The sequence below is a fragment of the Corvus hawaiiensis genome, chromosome 4 (genome assembly GCF_020740725.1).
Source record: "Corvus hawaiiensis isolate bCorHaw1 chromosome 4, bCorHaw1.pri.cur, whole genome shotgun sequence".
NCBI classification, from domain to species: Eukaryota; Metazoa; Chordata; class Aves; order Passeriformes; family Corvidae; genus Corvus; species Corvus hawaiiensis.
In genome coordinates, this window is record NC_063216.1 from 51,509,499 (window position 1) to 51,525,710 (window position 16,212).

Consider the following 16,212-nt stretch of genomic DNA (forward strand, 5'->3'; position numbering starts at 1 on the left):
AGAAAGCTGATTCTGATGTCCATTGAACTGACTGAGTTTCTAAGAAACTCCATATGAGCCTCAGAGGTACTTTGCACTCTCTTTACTACGCAGTCTCTCTACCATGATAGCTCAAAAGGTATTAATAGTTGCCCCTCCAAAGACTTGTGTTACTCTAGGATTGTCACCTTCAAATACGTAATTGTTTATTTTTCACAGCATTGTTTTCATGTACATATGATCACAAGCTAAATGATTAAGAAATGCAAATGAATAAAAATCTGTTTCTATTCAGGCCAACTGCAAAACACCTCCTTAATTAAGGAAGCTGGGATGTCACATAGGAATTCAAAAAAAGGAGCTGTTAAGACTTGCAAAGCCCAGATAGATAGCTATAAAGCAATGTTACACTAACACTAGCTTTCAACAGACCTTTTCACTCCAATCACTTTTAAATGCCACTGAGTTTTATGTGGTTTGAGTTAATGTTTTTCAATATCACCAGCTATCATCCTATAGCTCTCATCCTATCAACTACTGTAGAAAGCCATTTACAAGCTGACAACTTGAAGTGTTGGTACTATTGGTACTGAAACTCATAAGCTATAATAAATGAGAGTGCATCACATTTTTCTTAATTTCTTCTTAGGTTTGAAAAGCTTTATAGTACCATAGTATATTGAGTAATAGCTAGATTAATATAAGAGCAAAATATGCATGATATGCTGTAGACTGCTGCTTAGTTACGTTCCTGCTTTGTCCAAACATTTGCCTTCAAGATGTGACTCTTTAGAGAAGTACCCCTCTCTTTACTAAGAAATCTGTCCCCAACACTACACTGTATATTGGGCTACTGGCAGAAACAATTTTATTAGGAAAGCCTGAGTGTGAGGATTTTGCTGCTGTGTTTACAAAGAGCTAATCATGTGCTTTGTAAGCTATCTTGATGATGAAGATACTTAAAACATACTTCTCATCCATGAAAAGTTTTCAGTTTGTATTGAGAGAAAGCTTTATAATAATAGCTATCCACCAGGTCTTGCAATTTCTCATGCCTTGTCTAGTTTTTAACCTACTTTAGCTTGATTTAGCTGTATTTGCAAAAATTATTTAAGATATTTCTGCTGCATCTGCAATTTATTTAAGGATATATCATTGTCACATTTGTCCTAGCCAGAACAGCAAAACTACTCAGTGGTCAGGCCTGTCGTCAATCCTGTGGTTGTGAGCTAGTTTTGTTTATTATTCAAGTAGCTTATTTGAGTTTCAGTTTTGCTTAGCTTTGTGTAATCGTGTGGCCCTCCTCCCCACAGAAAAAATATTATACTGTATATAGAGAACACATAACAAATTAAATAGAAGTAATCATGGCATGACTAACCCCCTAGATCACCTGAAAAGGAAAGTGATCCCATTAGTGATTCCAGGACAGAAGATAACCCTCAGATACTGAAAGCTGGAGGAAAAAGAAATGTCCATCTAAACTCTGATGATGACAATTCACTGTAACCATGCTGTTCAACTTAACACCTGATGTATAGGCAGATGTGTCTGTGGATTTTGGTTTTGGTATTGTTATAGATCTTTAGTAGAAATTTGGTGATTTGGATTATGAGCTTTAGTGTTGCTTGATTAATGATTACCACTAATTTCACTAGGATCCAGCCCTTTAATCCTCACATAATAGACATTTTCTTTTGGTTGCAATATGAGCGTGAAATAGCAGGTTGATGTAAAGCTGTCATCTAATAGATAAACATTTAAGAGACTAGTAAAGTCCTGTTTCTCAGCTGAGTTTATTGAGTTGGTGTGGCAAAGCACCACACTAACTACAAACATTCATGCTATGTCATACAGAACTAGTTTAAGTCTCTCTGGATGGTAATATTTTCTGCCAGGAAAGAGATATCCACGTACCAGGAACTCACATTCATGTGGTAATCAGCTATAGAGTACTGAAGCTCAGTTTCAATGTTTTTGACTGCTCCATTTTATAAGTATGGTGCGTATTTATTCTCCTCCAAATACTTTTTACTGTTTAAATTTTTCAAATACTTCTTTTACCTCCTTTCATTTAAACAGAAGAAGTTCAAATTAGTCTGTCTTACAAAGTAACCTAGTTTGGGCTAAGCAGTCTGTTTTGTTGGAACATACGAGAATACTTGCAGAGGAGCAAAGAAGGAATTATTTTTATTTTCTTCTTTTGTAGCATAGGATGTCAGTATATCCTCACTGAAGCAACTTTTCCCTATCCCCTAGGGACACCAGTTTCTGATCTTGAAGTCCTTCTGTCTCCCCTTCTCTATTAATTACAGTCTTTTTTCTCAAGCACAGCCTTTTCAGTTATGATCAAAGGCAGCACACTACCTTACAATATGCTCCCTTCAATTATATGGGCACTCCAAATCTTCTGCCATTTCATATGTCCTTAAGTTGAGCTTTTACACTGAGCTTTTTCCTGGCCTCCAAAAAGACACAGAACCCAGCATATGCTAACAAGTGTCCAGTTACTCTGAATTAAAGATGTGATTATCATATTGAGGCAGAAGATGAGTAACCTTAGCATTAGACCTAGAAGAGACTCCCACAGATACTAGTTCTTCACATCCTCTAAATTACTTTGGAATAAGATCTGTAAAACTGTTACCATTCTTTTATCTGTTTAATGTGTGCAAGCTTAATTGCAAACACATGCCATTTCTCTTCAAGGACAATGTCACAGGAAGCTAGTGTCACAAGGCTGGAACATTGCTGAACTCTGTATGAATTGCACCAATGCTGTTGCTCTTGTCAGCAGAACTTGTGAGCTCATTGAAAAGCAAGAGTCCTCTTACATGTCAGTTATTTCAATTTGGATACAATCTCATATAGGAAGAGTGATCTATTTTAATAAAGAAGGAAGAGAATGCTTTTGACTGTACTTACTTTGTACCCTTGAAGGTGCCCTCGGACAGTTTTTAGTGGAACTGGGTCCCAATGCACCTTTGCTAATGTGCTGTTAATAACATGAACCTGCACATTGCCTGGAGCAACCATTGGCACTGTGTGGAAAGGATGCAACAAGCACCTAGTTAGAATTAGAAACCACACAAACATAGTTTTTCAGAATGAGGCTTTGCATTGTACGCAAGGAATAGGTTAAAATGTTCCTATGTTTTCAGGATTAATACTACAGAGTATTATGAAGCCTTATTATCTCTGAATTGCTTCCTTTTAATAAAAAAAAAAACTACTATCCCCTTTATCAATATTTCAGTATTTTAAATACTCATTTAGGTTACACATTTAATTCCTTTTAATTAGGATATCTGAGTCAAACTACAAAACTTACAGTCTTCCCCTGAATGTCCAATCACCTCTGATGGCTCTGGTGCGTACCCCAAGTCATTTAAAGCTTGCACTTTTACTTCATATGGAACAAAAGTTGGTGTACCAGACACAATATATTTAGATACATTTGCAACTATAACAGATGTCCATTCATCATCAACATCTTTCTGGCGCCAGCTGACTTTGTATTGAAGTCCTGGTCCATTAGACTGAAAACCTTTTAAAGGCTGAAATGAAAAGAAGTATTTTTTAAATATCCTGAAGCATCTTAAAAATCTGAATTTACAAGGAAATACACTGATTCTTTTATAGAATGTCACTGAAAATTCACCACTGTATTCTCCAACAGAGAAGCGCTGCTGAAAGTTATGCAATTTAGCTTTTACAGGAGGTCAGTTCAGTTGTTTTTCACTTTTTGGTAAAAATCACATTGAATGATGTTGGTGGCTAATTCTTACACAATCAATACATTGTGATTTCTGCATTTATATTTTGTTTTCAAGTATTTCTTAAGAAGTGGAAGCGAGGAAACCAGATTTACACCAACTCCCTGTAAAGAGTGTTCCCTAGAAAATATTTCTTGCCTGGGAGGGGCAATTGGAGCTCCTGTCATGATGGTAAGGGCATGATAGAGAAAACTTCAACAGATGTTTTTTAGTGGAAAGTGCACAATGATTAGTTACCACAAAAGATGACAGCAGAAGTAACATTCACATTAGAATTCACTCTAAAAATTAGACTCTACTTGAAATAAACCTCAATTTATATAATGAAGTTTTCCTGAACTGGCAGTAAAACATCCTGTATTACCTAGTTATTGGCTTATCTTGAGAAATCACTCAAGGAAAATAATATGCCCCCTCCTTCACTTTCATATTTTTCAAACAACATTCAGTTTTTTCACGAAAATGAAGATGGGAAAATGTCTGAATTTAGCTCTTTTTCAAGAACATTTTAAGTAAGCAATGCATTTGGTATTCTCGTTGTTTCTCAAAAAAAAAATGCTACTCACAAACCTGAAAACAAATGAAATCTTGAAAAAAGACCCATCTTACCTCCCATGTTATTACCAAATTATCAGGTTCTGAGCCTATCCCTTGTACATTAGCAGGATTTTCATCAGGGCCTAAAAATTAAATATTTACACGTGAACAAGAATGACTTCTGTGCGATTCCAAGCAAATTCAATGCTATTCATAGCAGAAATCAATCCCTGGTAAGTGGGAATAATTATTTACTTGCAGATTTTGTCAGGTACTGCTCAGATGGCTCACTTGGCTGACTTCTGCCAATCTTGTTGACAGCGATCACACGGAACGAGTAGTTGACATACGGAGACAACTTCAGCTGCGCTGTTGTCTGAGTTCCAGAAACTTCCGTCTGGTAATGCCACACTCCTGGTTCATGCAGCGCATCTTCATATTCGATCACAAAGTCTGCGGGCAGAAATTGAATCCAACTTTATGTCAAAACTTGAAACAGCTTCCCAGACAAGTACAGGCATTTCTTAATGAGCTAGTCAGAGGGGATTGCTCCAACCGATGCTTTTAAAAATCATGGAACTTGACATGTAAATACATAAAACATAACACAAATCTATAATGTGGATATCAAAAGTAGAAATATAGGTAGAAATATAATAGATAAACCCTTACTCTTATCCTTTGCTATTGTCACTAATGCAGCCATCTCTCAGGTAACACTTTATTACAAGAGCTCTCTCTCAGGTACCGGATTTTAATTTAATGGGAACCCTTGAACTATCACAGCAAGGACGTGGAATTTGACTGCCAAATATATTGTTCTTAGTTGTATCAAGCAGACAGCATGCAATACCTGTGCAAATTTAAAACTCCCTGAATATTCCATTTTCCCCAATGAAACTGGCATAATGAAAAACAATTTAAAGTCAAGAACCTATACTTGAGGAAGGTTTTTGAGAGCACTTTTCGTTATCTTCAAATTAACTCAGGGAATGTCTGTTCAGAAACTAAATTTCTTGAGAGCTTTCTCTGTGAACATTACTATGATTACTGTTAAGACTCTACAAAGTATATAACCTCAGGGATAAATAGGTTTGTAGAATTCTAAAAAGAAAAGCACATTCATTATGAAAGACAAAAGAACATTTTTTTCCAGATGTGAAACAGCCAGAAAGCCTTCCTGTAATATATGAGATGTGAATTCTGAAAGACTTAGGAGGAATTTTTAGGGCACAGCAAATAAATGGGAGAAGAATGTACAGTCTGAGTACATTTCACAGAACCTTGAGCATCAAATGTTTGTGTGCTGTGTAACAAGAATTTTCCTCTATCCCATGTGTAGGTGGGGACAAGGAGACAGAATATGACTCAGGATACAGCCTGTTCACACTACTAAAAAAATTCTGAGTGGCACCTAGAAATTTCTTTTAGAAGAATACTTACAGCACCACATAGAAAAAATGCACAACAGTTTGAGGAGCAAGATGTAAAACAGGTAAGTAGTACTAATCATAACCTTCTGCACTTAAGGCTGGCAGATTTCATTCTGACACAAGTAGTAAGAGGGAGAATGGACCCCAAATTACTGTCTGAGTTACTGCTGCTGTTGTGTGCTCAGCGATATAGGTCTTGGGATGGGGTGTCTTCTGAACCAAAGCTTTGCTGAAAAGGTGAGAATGTCACAGGCAAAAAAGGTTTTCACTACTGCTTTTTGCTTCCCTGGTCACTAGCCTTCTGCCTGCAACTCCAGTAGAATAATTTATAGGCAACTTCAAGGAAAAAAAACCTGTCTGAGCTTTCAGAGAGATTCTAGCATGTCAGTCATGTTGTGCAAACAGATCACTCCTAAAGAAGTGCAATCCTTGAGTCTTCATCTGCACTTTGAAATGACAGCAGCAGCAAAGAATAGGCTTAGTTAGGAAGAAAATGCCTTATTTTGCAGGGCCTAAGAGGACCATGCAGCAATATAGGTTGTATTATAATTAAACCTAGCATTATTCAGTTAGAAGAGTTCAGTGTCCAATATCAGAGTGCATGCAGTATCTCATTCTAGAAAAACCTACATGAAACAACACTGCCTAGTATTAACTTTTTTGGAACAGTGTGATCTCATTCCTACAGAAAGACAACACTTGTGCTTTCTGGTGTGGAAAAAACTGAAAATACTAATAAAAGTATATGTATTTGAATAAACCACTATTCAACTATTTACACTGATCTTCTATATATTATATTTTTAAGGTATATTACTAATTAATATACATTAGAGATGCCTGAGAGTGTAAAATTACATAAAAATCACTTGGTGTTTCATTAAAATGCAGTCAAAACCTTTCATGTGTTCTGAAACTTGTGAAATACTGTTTTTTACAAATCTTCCTTTCCAGACACCTGATCCTTATGGTTTGTTTTCAGGGTTGATACTGACCAGCATCAGACCCTGGAGAGCAACACCCAGTAAGTCAGCCTAACCAATTCATAACAAACATAACAGGTACACTGGTCTTGGTAACTCGTGGCAGTTATTCTCTAAAAACACACTGAAGAAATAACTGAGTTAGATTGCTCATAGGGAAAAAGTTATGCCAACAAATCTTTCTGATGCCATGATTTTTTGGAAAACAAACATTAATATTTCTGTTTCTTGCTCCTAAATTCCTCCTCTATGCTCTCTGCTCAATATAAGCAAGAGTGTCTTCCATTATGTTTCACTGGGAAGAATAACAGCATTTAAGATCAATTTACTGCCTCAAAAGTTTATAGATATTTAATATTTTTAGTTTTATGGACATGGTTTATTCTTTTAACTGTCTGGACTAGAAAAAAAAACTCCAGAAGAACTATCTACCTTATATTTTCATGAAGAATAAACTTTCGCACCAGTAGCAATGGCTAATCACTGATAGCGGTACTGATGCTATTTCAAATTCATAGAATTACAAAAGAGTTAATGCAAGATGTTAGTAACTCTCTCCTTCAGAAGCATACAACCAATGAACAAGTCTGCTCTCTACCTATTTGTAAGATTGGACCTTGACACACAGACCTCATATCAGTATATACAACTTCTATATTATCTAGCACAGGTTTTTGAATAAAAAAGCCCACCTCTTCTGAGCAATAAATAGGTCTTCCTGCTTGGCTGTACAGTAGAGCACATTAAGGGTATGTTATGTAAATAAATGGCAGCTGTTGAGAATTAATTTACCATTTTTCCATGCTGTACACAAAATTTATTCCAGAAATCTTTGGAATTTGAGAACAGTTAAAACAACACTGTCAGTGTAGTGTAGTAGATACAAACAAACATACTTGTAATGGGACTGTTGTTTTCATCTCCTGGTATCCATGAGAGTTCAATGCTTCTTTCTAGCTGACCTGTCAATTCCAAGTCAAAGGGTGGATTTGGCCGAGCTGTAAATCAAATGAACACAAAGTAAGTAACCACACCAGAATATGGATTTTTATATTTGAAAAAAATCCTTACATTCCAATCAAAAAGAATTCCACAAATATAGCAGAGCAGATCTACTCATGTAAGCATGACTTAATGACCATTAGCATGCAATTTTTACAAAACAGACAAAAATGGAGAACTGATGCAACCTGCAAACTTCTATGCATTAACAAGAATCAGTATTTATTTTTAATACTGTGAGTGCACTGGGATATAAAAATGTGACGAGATGCAAGGAATTATGAAATGCATGTTTAGTTTATCTTTGAATGATTATGAATGGTATTGTAACAGACATATACAACATGGAAAATAAGCATTCACATCAAAGAAGCTTTCTTAGAACCACTATATGTATTTTTATGCAAATTCAAAACAACTATACTTCAAATAGAAACTAATTGCAAGTTACTAAGTTATTTATTTTTTGCTGTTCTTTTAAAAAGGCTCAGAAATACTATGCAAGCTGTTATTATACATCCTTATAATGCATAAAGATGTAATTGTCCATTCCAAATTCACAAAGGTAATTTATTAAATTATTTGTTACACAAAAATCAAGACTTATGAGTGGGTTCATGTAAGAATACATAAGCATTTTCACTAAATCTTTTTCACTGATAGGATTTAGATAAGTGCTTATGACCCTTACACTTAAAAGTGTTTCAGCTTATTATATTGCACTTGAACCCCCAAATTCAGAAAACATGCCACCAAATTAAAGGCTCTGTAAAAACAAATTTAAGACTATGCCTGACTAATAGATTTTTTTTTTTTTTAGTTTTAACTTTAATTTTAAAATCTCTGCGATTTCATCAATTTTACGTCAAACTGGTCAATATGGTCATATTCTTCTTTTGAGTGGAGTAAAATGAAGATAAACTATGAAATAAGATATAGCAGGCCTACAAAGCTGCAAAACCAATGTTAACATACAATATAATTTGGTTAGTGCAATGTCTTCAATAGTGAATTACCTTTCACCAAAGAGTTGGATTTATCTTTTAGATATTTCATTTATTATATAACTAATTTGTATTGCAGTGTACTCCATGAAAAACATTTTCATACTATAACCAATCTTAATTAAAAATAATTTATTTCTGAAAATCACTTATTGCCTTAATATAAAGCAGCCTGTACTGTAACGTTCCAAAGCTCCGTACTCCAGTAATGAAACAATTGGTAAAATGGGATGAAACCACACTAACAGACACAGACACACACACAGAGGAAAAGGGGGAAAAAATAGGCAAAAAAAAATTGCAATAGGCAAATGAGAGATATATCTGCCTGATGATGTACAAAGAGAACTTTGTATTAGTTTACCGTAAATGATAGCTGGTGTTGGGGGAGCAGCTGAAAAGAACATTAATATAAAGGATTTAATCAGTTAGTAGCCATAGAAACAGAATACTGTAGGTAGTTAAAGACTATAGTTATTAGAGACAAAGAGAAGTTAATTTATTTAGATTAAATCACTAATTTAAAAAAATACATTATAATTTTTCACTGAAGAGATAAAAAAAGTATTCTTGAATATTTTATTCATTTTTTACAATAAGGATAGATCAAGAAAATAAATAAAGTAAGCAATCTTATAAAAATGTCTAAATAAGTACTAGTTGTCTGGCTTAGATCATTCCCAGATAGGCGTAATACCACAGCAGAATTTTAAAACACAAGCATACTTGACTTTGAGTCTCAGCTTGAACTCACGTAAGAATAATTCAGGACATCTACTTAAAACGTTCTTAAAAATTGGAGAAGGGGTAAAGTAATATATTTGGCAAGAATCTGCAATCATAAAAACAGAGAACTAAACTAAAAATATAATCCACGAGAAGTCACACAACCAAGTATGCTCAGTCTTTCTGAAGCATAATTTAGTTGTCAAAGAGATTCCTGAGATAACATGCTCCCAATACAACAAAGACATGGACCCGTTGGAATGAGTCCAGAGGAGGGCCACTAAGGTGACCACAGAGCTGGAGCACCTCTCCTATGAAGACAGGTTGAGACAGCTGGGGCTGTTCAGCCTGGAGAAGAGAATGCTCTGGGGACACCTTAGAGCAGCCTCTCAGCACCTAAACAGGCTACAAGAGAGCTGGAGAGGGACTTTTCACAAGGGCATGTGGTGATAGGACAAGAGGGAATGGCCTTAGCTGAAGCAGAGTGGGTTTATGTTACATAATAGTAGACAATTTTTACTGTGAGTGTGGTGAGGCACTGGAACAGGTTGCCCAGAGAGGTTGTGTGGAAGGTGTCCCTGCCCAAGGCTTGGAGGTTAGAACTAGACAACCTTTAAGGCACCTTTCAACCCTAGCCATTCTATGATTCTAATATGTTTATGTTCAAATACCCTGCAAAATTTAATTTACTGTAGTATCTCAGATGAAGTCAAAATAAAAAACTATCCAGCATGAAACTGAATCTGTCCTGTAGCTACTCAGTTGTTTCATAAGTAGCTGATTCAAATGCAAACTGTAGGGTAAGACTACATTTTTTAGAACCTGAAACACATTTACCCATAGGTGGCATTTCCTTTATCCTGTCCTAAAAGCCAAAACTATGTTTATGCTTTTCACTTTAAATCTAATGCTGTTTTCATACTTAACAATAGAAGTTTGAGAGTATTCTTACCAACAACAGTGAGCACAGCACTTGCTGAAACACTGTCCAGAGTAGTATTAACTATGCAAGTGTATGTTCCATCATCTTTATCAGTTACATTCATAATGGTCAAGTTGTCTTTACCAACTAGAAACCTGTAAATACAACAGATTCAGCCACTGATTTTTCAATAACTGGCACCATTACAAGAAACTTGCATAAAATATTATCAAATCCCATATACTTGTGTATTTCAGCACATACCTAAACAGCTATGTTCACCCAAGTTAAGCCATGGGACAAGGTCGGCTTTTTTTTTTTCTTTGTTGCTCTTGACCATCTTCCCACAGTAACTGTTCACTCTAATGTGCTTTTCTTTCCAAATAAATTCAAACAAATTTTAAATACAAGTGATCCAGAGCAAAATAGGTTTCCGTTAAGTGTATCGCTTCCTATGTCAATTATCTTTATCTTACACTTAATTTATAAGGTCAGTGCGCACAACTTGTATAAATGTTTACACCTCATTTTATTTTTAATTCTATCTTAATATTTTCATCACACTAGGTAAGTCCTTCAGTCACCAGCCATGGGATAGCCATGATGTTTATCAGTCTTCATTGGAAAATGTAAATAGGTCAATATATTCCTTTCAAAGATCAGAAAAAGGAGCAGACAAAAGGATCTAGAAAATTAAAAATAAAGGAAAACTGTTTGGTCCTTACCTTTCATCATCTGGCAGTTCATCATTGTCCTTCAACCATACAACTGTTGGTAGTAAGGTAGAATCATGTTTTATTATACACTCAAACGAAACCTGGCCATATCTCTGAATCACTTTGTATTCTGGCTGTTTAATGATCATTGTTGGATCTGAAATTTAAAATTAAAATTAGATATTTAGAAAGTCTGAAAATCTGTACTGATCAGTGATGAAAGAGTGATTAATTTCTCACCTTTAATTTCCAACTGCACCTCATTTTGTATCTTTCCTAATTCATTCCTTGCTACACATGTGTATGTACCAGCACTATCCTTCTGAGCCACCGGAATTTCCAAGGTTCCGTTATCATGGAAAATGTATTCATTGCCACGCAAGATGCTACCTTTCACTCCCTTAAACCTTTATGTAAAAAGTAATATCATTATCCAGCGTCATAGTTAAATTCTGTATGGTTTTATTATCAATAAAATACAAACTTAGGACTGCCACATTAGAAAATAGAGACAGAAGCACTCAAAGAAACTTACACTTGACTCTGTAGGTGTAACTTTACTGCTGTTACACTACATATATGGAATATTGCATTAACAAATTGTAAACAGCATATATTTTAAAATATGCTATTTTAAAACTGTAAATAGAGTTAAAACAGTTTTAAAGCTTTAAGTGTTTGTTTCCATAGATGTAACTGGCTCATCTTCTGTAACAGCTAGAGCTTACCATTCAATTTCAGGCTTAGGTGACCCAAAATAAGCACAGTCTAGCAATGCAGGACTGTCCGCGATGACTTGATACAGTTTATTAGCAGGAGTTAGAATTCTTGGTGGCTCAGCTGAAAAGACAAAGATATCTGCATATAGATACAAAGATACAAATACAAAATACAAAGACATCAAGAATGGCCTAAAGAATTACATGTAAACATTCTTCTCTGAGATGATTTCAGATCTCAGTCTAGGTTCAAATACATTCTACTGGTACTAGCCTGAGGAAAAGTTAAGGCAGGGAAATTATCTTGTGAAAAACAACTGTTTCTTGCCTGTTTACAACTAATAGTGATGGGCACCAAAGGCAATGATTTCAACTGGAAAATTTAAATCAGAATATACTTCAAGAAGATAATCTCCTGGGTACAGACTGAACTACATAATTCCAAATAAACCTGCAGGCCGAAAGAAGCCAGGATGTATTTTTGGTGTAACACCTACATTTTCTTTCTTTTAAAAGACAGTGCCAATCAGCATATGTGTGAGTTCCTGCAGGAGAGTCGCTAGAGGCTATTCTGCCTAGGATTTTGTTACTAGCTTTGTTAAATTCAGTGAGAAGAACTAGAGGGGCCACAACATTTTGTAATCAGAAACGCATGCTAGGGAGGCCTTTGAGACAAATGCATAATCATGTTCCCTTGCAACAGCAACTTAGAGATCATCTATTCCACTAATCCAAAACATTTAGACTCAATGAAACTGTATTGAAACATACTAACTTAAGCGATACTAATTCCTGCCTCCTTTGTTGGGCTTCTGTTTGATTGACTCACATTAAAAAAAAAAAAAAAAGAGAGAGAGAGAAAATTTCTTCCAAGTTTTTCCCAGCTTTCACATCTATCCTTCTCACTTCGGAACAGTGAAAGTGAAATTCAGGAATATCCTAGAAAAAACAAGGTATGTATACCCTTGCTCTTTACAGGGGCCAGGAAACAGATCAATTCCTGATGAAGACCTCAAGCAAGGCTTGAGCAGAGAGTCTGTGTGTTAGCAGGAGACAACTGAATACCCAAGAAAACAGAAAAATATAAAGTCTGTTTCTTACCCAGAACATTCACAAATGCATTTGCTAGCAAGTATCCATATTCATTAGAAGCATTGCACTGATAGACAGCACTTGACCTTTCTTGCACGTGTGAGAAAATAATGGTGTCACCATCTACCTTTCTGCTAGGATCTTCTGGGGCAACTGTTGGTGTAAAGAAAAAGAGTTATTGCTTGTCCTAAACTGCTATTGGATTGCAAGTTTCATACTTCTGAGAAGAAGAAAGAATCCGAAAAACCAATACGCCCTTAATGTTTTTGTTCCTGGGTGACTGATGACTGGTAAAGATGTGAATTTTAATACAGTTTGAAAAGTTCTTCTAATTCTACAGGTATTAACTCAGGATGGTAGAGTTCCCATTTTTGGAGGGTTTTTTTTTTGTTTGTTTTCCAAGGAAGTGAAGCTGCGATTGTATTTTGCATGCAATACAGAGGAAAAATAACAATATGACAAGATTCAGGCAAATACAGTCAATATCTAGAAAAATACAGAAATATTTCTGAATTTCAAAAGAAAATGCTAACACAATGACATAGTCTTCTGTGACTTTAAAGTTTCAAATAGGTTGTTATACCATAAATAATTATCCAAATATAAAAATAGCCATACTCGGTTGAAAATTATCTTGGAGTAAAGCATAAGCATTCCTTCACACACACAAGATCAGAAACAATCTTCACAAGAGCAGAGTTAGTAATTCAGTAGGTGGCACTCTTTCCCTTATGTAAGAATTACACAGTGCCATTTCCTTTACTGTTCTGGAGTAGCCTGAGCTGTCAAACAGCTCTTGCATTCCAGAAGCATCCAGGATATAACTGAAAAAAAAATTCTAAGAAAATACTGAAGAAAAATAATAGCTGTCAGTTCTGATACAACTGGCTGGCATTAGAGAAGTACAATGAAGAAAAAACTTAGCTTGTAACACCACACTGCATAAAAATGCACAATCTATAGTTTAATATTTTAAGAACGTATTAAATAAGACCAGATATATTATTAATGTATTAAAAAGCACATTTATTATTAATAGGGAAAATTAATGGTAAAATTACTGATCTACTAATACGAAAAATAGATGTATATATACATAAATAAATGCATCCTAGTTTGGATGCATCATCAAAATGCATCACCTTATTGACACCTTTATTGAAGCTTGGAAAAGCAAGTATATTTGTGGAACACATTCTCGTATAAAGAAAGTCTTATTTGAACTCATAAAAAAGATCAATCAACTAAATTAGCATCAATTTTCTGTAAGTGACAGGAACCTTTTGATTCAGACAATACCTTAGTACTCCTCTGTGAAGAAAATGGAGACATTTTTCCTGCATTTTCTTAAAGTATCTATTACTGAATCCTCTACAAGAGAAGAAACCAGATGAAGGGGATCACAGTTCTGTGCTTCTGCTTAAGGGTATTTCCAGCTTGGGTGAAATCTAAGGCCATTTCTCAAATAAGTACATCAATTTCCAAACAGTTGCCTCAGGAAGAGATTTCAATTTCTGTTTTTTCTGGTCTTCCATCACTCTGAGTTCAAATCAACATCACAAATTCGAAAATTTCAGGAAGGAAGAAAAAGGTACTACTGAGATTTTAAATGCTTATTCTCTGGACTTCTGGATTGCTGGCACATATCTTCCTTTTCTTTTGCTTTACTTCCTATTGTGTTCCATGTTTCACATTGCTTCCTTTTCTATGTAAATGCCATTTTCATTAAAAGATTCATGGGCTGAAAATAGCCGGAGCAGGTGAGTAGCCCAGCAGGCAGACCAGTGAGCTGCGGGGAGCGGTCTGTTTCTGCATACAAATCACAGTTCAGTTGAAGACAGGCACAACCGCTCTCCCGGGAGGAAGGAGATCTGGCCACAGCCATTCCAAGCATGGCTACTTCCAGCCCTGGGCTCAGGGCTTCCCTCCACTCATGCCCTCTGAATCCTACAGCACTTTCTGAACCCAGGCAGTTCTTTAATGGGTGCACAGACTGCCCCCCTCACATGCACTCCACCACATAATCCCTTACAGGATGATGGTAGGGCCCCTCCACAGAGGTGGAACCCCTTAGTTCAATCCTCTATGACTGAAGGAACTGCATCGTAAAAGAAGGATCTAACCATTCAATTACTATATAAAAAGAGGGGCATCTTCCCTTCCCACAGCTGTATTTAAGGAAAAAAGGAGGCATCCCCTTTCAGCTATCTGAAGGAAAGGAGGTAGGTGCCTGTCTCTGAAAAGGGCTTCAAGCTGGGGTCTCGAGAGAAAAGAAAACAGAAGTGTCAGGTTAGCTGGTGCTTTCTGTTAACTGCTCTAGCCACTTGGATGCTGAAGGACACTGATTCAAAAGCTCCCTGTTAAGACTATTCAACTATCTGTTGAATACAGCTTCTTTAATGGTCTGAAGCACCCACTGCTGCACTCACAGACGCAGAAACGTTGAGCTTGGAAGGGATATTTGGAGGTCATCTGGTCCAACCCCCTGCTCAAGCAGGGCCACTTAGATCCAGTTATCAAGAACTGTGTCCAGATAGGGGAAGGATCACCTTTCTTGACCTGCTGGCTATACTTTTATCTCATGTAGCCCAGGATAACGTTAGCCTCTTTGCCACAAGGGCACATTGCTGGTTCATGGTCAACTTGGCGTCCACCTGGATGCCCAAGTCCTGTTCTGCTTAGCCACTGTCCATCTGGATGGCGCCCAGCATGTACTGGCACTAAGGCTGTTCCTCCCCAGGTGCAGGACTTTGTTCCACTGATCACCCTCTGGGCTTGGCCATTTGGCCATTTTTCTATCCACCTCCCTGTCTGTTTATCCAGCCCCTACATCAACAGCTTGTCTACGAGGATCTAACGGGAGACAGTGTCAAAGGCCTCACTGCTGTCCAGGAAGACATTATCCAACTACTCTTGCCCTCATCTATCTGGCCAGTCATTTCATCATAGAAATGTATCAAATTGGTCACCCCTTGGCGAAGCCATGCAAACTACACCTGAAAGTTTTCTTGTCCTTAATGTGCCTTGAAATGGTTTCCAGAATTAGCTGCTCCATCACCTTCACAGGGATAAAGGTGAGGGTGACCAGCTTGTAGTTCCCTGGTTTCTCCTTCTAGATCTTCTTGAAGATAGGAGCAGCATTTGCCTTCCCTCCATCTTTAGGCACTTCTCCTAGTTACCATGACCAAGCAAAGATTATCGAGAGTGTTCTTGCAATGACATAAGCCGGCTCAGTCAGCACTTGTGGCTGCATCCCAGCAGGGCCCACAGACTTAGGCATGTTCAATTTGCTCCTGACCTAGTCCTTTTCTACCAAGGGTACA

General features: G+C 36.6%; 1 protein-coding gene across 42 annotated transcripts in view; it reads right to left on the reverse strand.

The window, feature by feature from the left end:
- The window catches only part of NRCAM (neuronal cell adhesion molecule), a 149,419-nt gene that overhangs the window by 31,529 nt on the left and 101,678 nt on the right, over positions 1–16,212 (reverse strand). For 30 of the 42 annotated variants that reach the window (XM_048300099.1, XM_048300108.1, XM_048300096.1 and 27 more), the window contains 11 exons: positions 12,899–13,042; positions 11,807–11,918; positions 11,319–11,485; positions 11,088–11,235; positions 10,393–10,517; positions 9,079–9,108; positions 7,605–7,706; positions 4,548–4,745; positions 4,365–4,435; positions 3,311–3,536; positions 2,905–3,020 (listed from right to left, as the gene is read on the reverse strand). In XM_048300099.1, coding sequence (XP_048156056.1) covers positions 2,905–3,020; positions 3,311–3,536; positions 4,365–4,435; positions 4,548–4,745; positions 7,605–7,706; positions 9,079–9,108; positions 10,393–10,517; positions 11,088–11,235; positions 11,319–11,485; positions 11,807–11,918; positions 12,899–13,042 — 1,439 coding nt within the window. The remainder of the gene's footprint in view (positions 1–2,904; positions 3,021–3,310; positions 3,537–4,364; positions 4,436–4,547; positions 4,746–7,604; positions 7,707–9,078; positions 9,109–10,392; positions 10,518–11,087; positions 11,236–11,318; positions 11,486–11,806; positions 11,919–12,898; positions 13,043–16,212) is intronic. The other 12 variants (XM_048300110.1, XM_048300107.1, XM_048300114.1 and 9 more) reach the window with 1 other exon arrangement.